This window comes from Pteropus vampyrus, unplaced genomic scaffold (genome assembly GCF_000151845.1).
Source record: "Pteropus vampyrus isolate Shadow unplaced genomic scaffold, Pvam_2.0 Scaffold52, whole genome shotgun sequence".
Taxonomy (NCBI): Eukaryota; Metazoa; Chordata; class Mammalia; order Chiroptera; family Pteropodidae; genus Pteropus; species Pteropus vampyrus.
The window spans coordinates 3,805,353-3,807,292 of record NW_011888833.1 but is presented as its reverse complement, the minus strand read 5'-3'; the positions used below and the strand labels follow the sequence as shown (position 1 = coordinate 3,807,292).

The following is a 1,940-nucleotide window of genomic DNA, read 5'->3' as shown; positions in this document are numbered from 1 at the left end:
TCTGGCCCTTCACAGAAATGCCTGCCGTCTCCTGCTCTAACGCATCACCAAGGAGCAAACTCACAAGGAATCCACGTGCAGGCTGCTTGTCACATGGCACAGTGACTTTGAGTACAAGGCTACTTTCTTCTTTCATATAAAGGGACAGCACAAAGGCTAGTGCCCTGGACCTCTAGTTACTGAAACTATTTCTCTGACCCTACAAAATATATTATAAAGACGAGGAGATGTTATCCCACCTCATTCTCCTATTCCCCCCCACCCCATTCCTCTAATATTTTATGTAAGCTAAAACATCCAAATTTGGGCAAGATTTAAAAGATTTTCCTCTATGGATTTTTATATAGCATCTTTCCTCCAAAGATCTCAAATGAAAGCAAACCCCAGATATGTGCTTTTGAAATTTTTCTTAAATTTTATCTTTTCATATATTTATTAGTAAGTTTTTAAAATTTACAAACATCATTACATTTATCTAACATCCAACTTCACATAAAATATACGAATGAGATACATGAGACTTGGCTATATCATATAGAAAATGAAAGGAAGTCAATCAACAAACACGATGTTTACAAATAGAAAAAAGTAATAAAATGTTTTCTAAAAAATTATAATCAAAATGACTAGAACATTCAAAGCTATTAATCAAATGAGACTTTATAATGTTCATAACTATCCAAAATGGAAAATATATCTGGGTCATGGGCGGAAAGCTAGCCAAAGTATTCAGAATGGCCTAACGTGAACTATGTATGAGAAAAAGCATCTTAATATTTGCAGCTTAGGAAAACCTACCCCATATCCAGTAGGTACAGGTCTAGTAACTGCTGTGCTTGGTATTTTAGCAGTTATCTTGGGGAGAAAAAACATAGTTAATAGAAATCAGATTAAGCTATATAGTAGAAAACTGGAAAAGTGGAAATTACAGACTAGTCAATAGAGAAATGTTTATATATTATTTAGAATTTCTTTTGAATCATCCTAAATACTAAGGAGAAGGTGTTTTAAGCACCGAGAAGAAGACTTACGCTGGGGTTCATTTTGAAGGAGGACAAGGACTTTAGAAAGACCTGAGGTGCCAACAGGAGAAGTCAGTTTTCCTGGTGGCTTCTCTCATTTGTCATGCTTATTATCACCAGCCACTCTGTCTGACAATGGGCACAGGATCTGGAGTCAGAGCGCCTGGGTTTGAATGTCGGCTATCCTTCTACTAGCTGAGTTTATTTAATTTCTTTCAACCTAAACTTTCTTGCCTTTGAAATAAGGGTGCCAGGTAAGCCAGTCACAAACTGGTATCCGGAGCAATGGGATCACGTAGGTGGGACCGGCCTCAGCGCGTCAGCTGTTAGGCATGTTCATCAGAAATGTCTGATTAAAACATCAGTAGAGAAGCTCTACTTCTAGCTATGATGAACTACTGATTTAAACAACTTTGCCACTAAGAACTAAAAAGCTGGGGACAAAACTACTTTTGTAAAAAATCAGTCTGAATACGTTAGAGAACCATGGAGGCAGTGACGATCTGCTGCAGCGATGAAACTATCCCGTCCGCTCATCCAGGAAGACGGCCACTAGCCACGCCTGGCTGTCGAGTGTTGGAAATGTGGCTAGTGTAACAAGACTTCAATTTTGAAATTTTATTTCTAAATCATTTAAATGTAAATAGCCACATATGGCTAGTAGTTATCATACTGGACAGTACAGACATACAGCCTGAATTATCTCTAAAATTCTTAATTTACAATGTCTGGCATTCAATCAAAAACCGGATATATGGGAGGCAAGACTATCTAACCAAGAGCCAAGAGCATAAAAGAATAAGAAGAAAGCCAGAGGTGACACGTGTAACGAAAACGTCAGGCACAGACTTCAACGTAACTATGCTCAGTGTGTCCGATGAACTAAAACACAAGACTGACGACTTCAGCAGAGAACAA

General features: G+C 38.1%; 1 protein-coding gene across 1 annotated transcript in view; it reads right to left on the bottom strand.

Moving 5' to 3' along the window:
* The window catches only part of IFT88 (intraflagellar transport 88), a 70,255-nt gene that overhangs the window by 56,303 nt on the left and 12,012 nt on the right, over positions 1 to 1,940 (bottom strand). Inside the window, exon 7 of the mRNA XM_023530715.1 lies at positions 799 to 855. Within this exon, the coding sequence (XP_023386483.1) occupies positions 799 to 855 (57 nt within the window). The remainder of the gene's footprint in view (positions 1 to 798; positions 856 to 1,940) is intronic.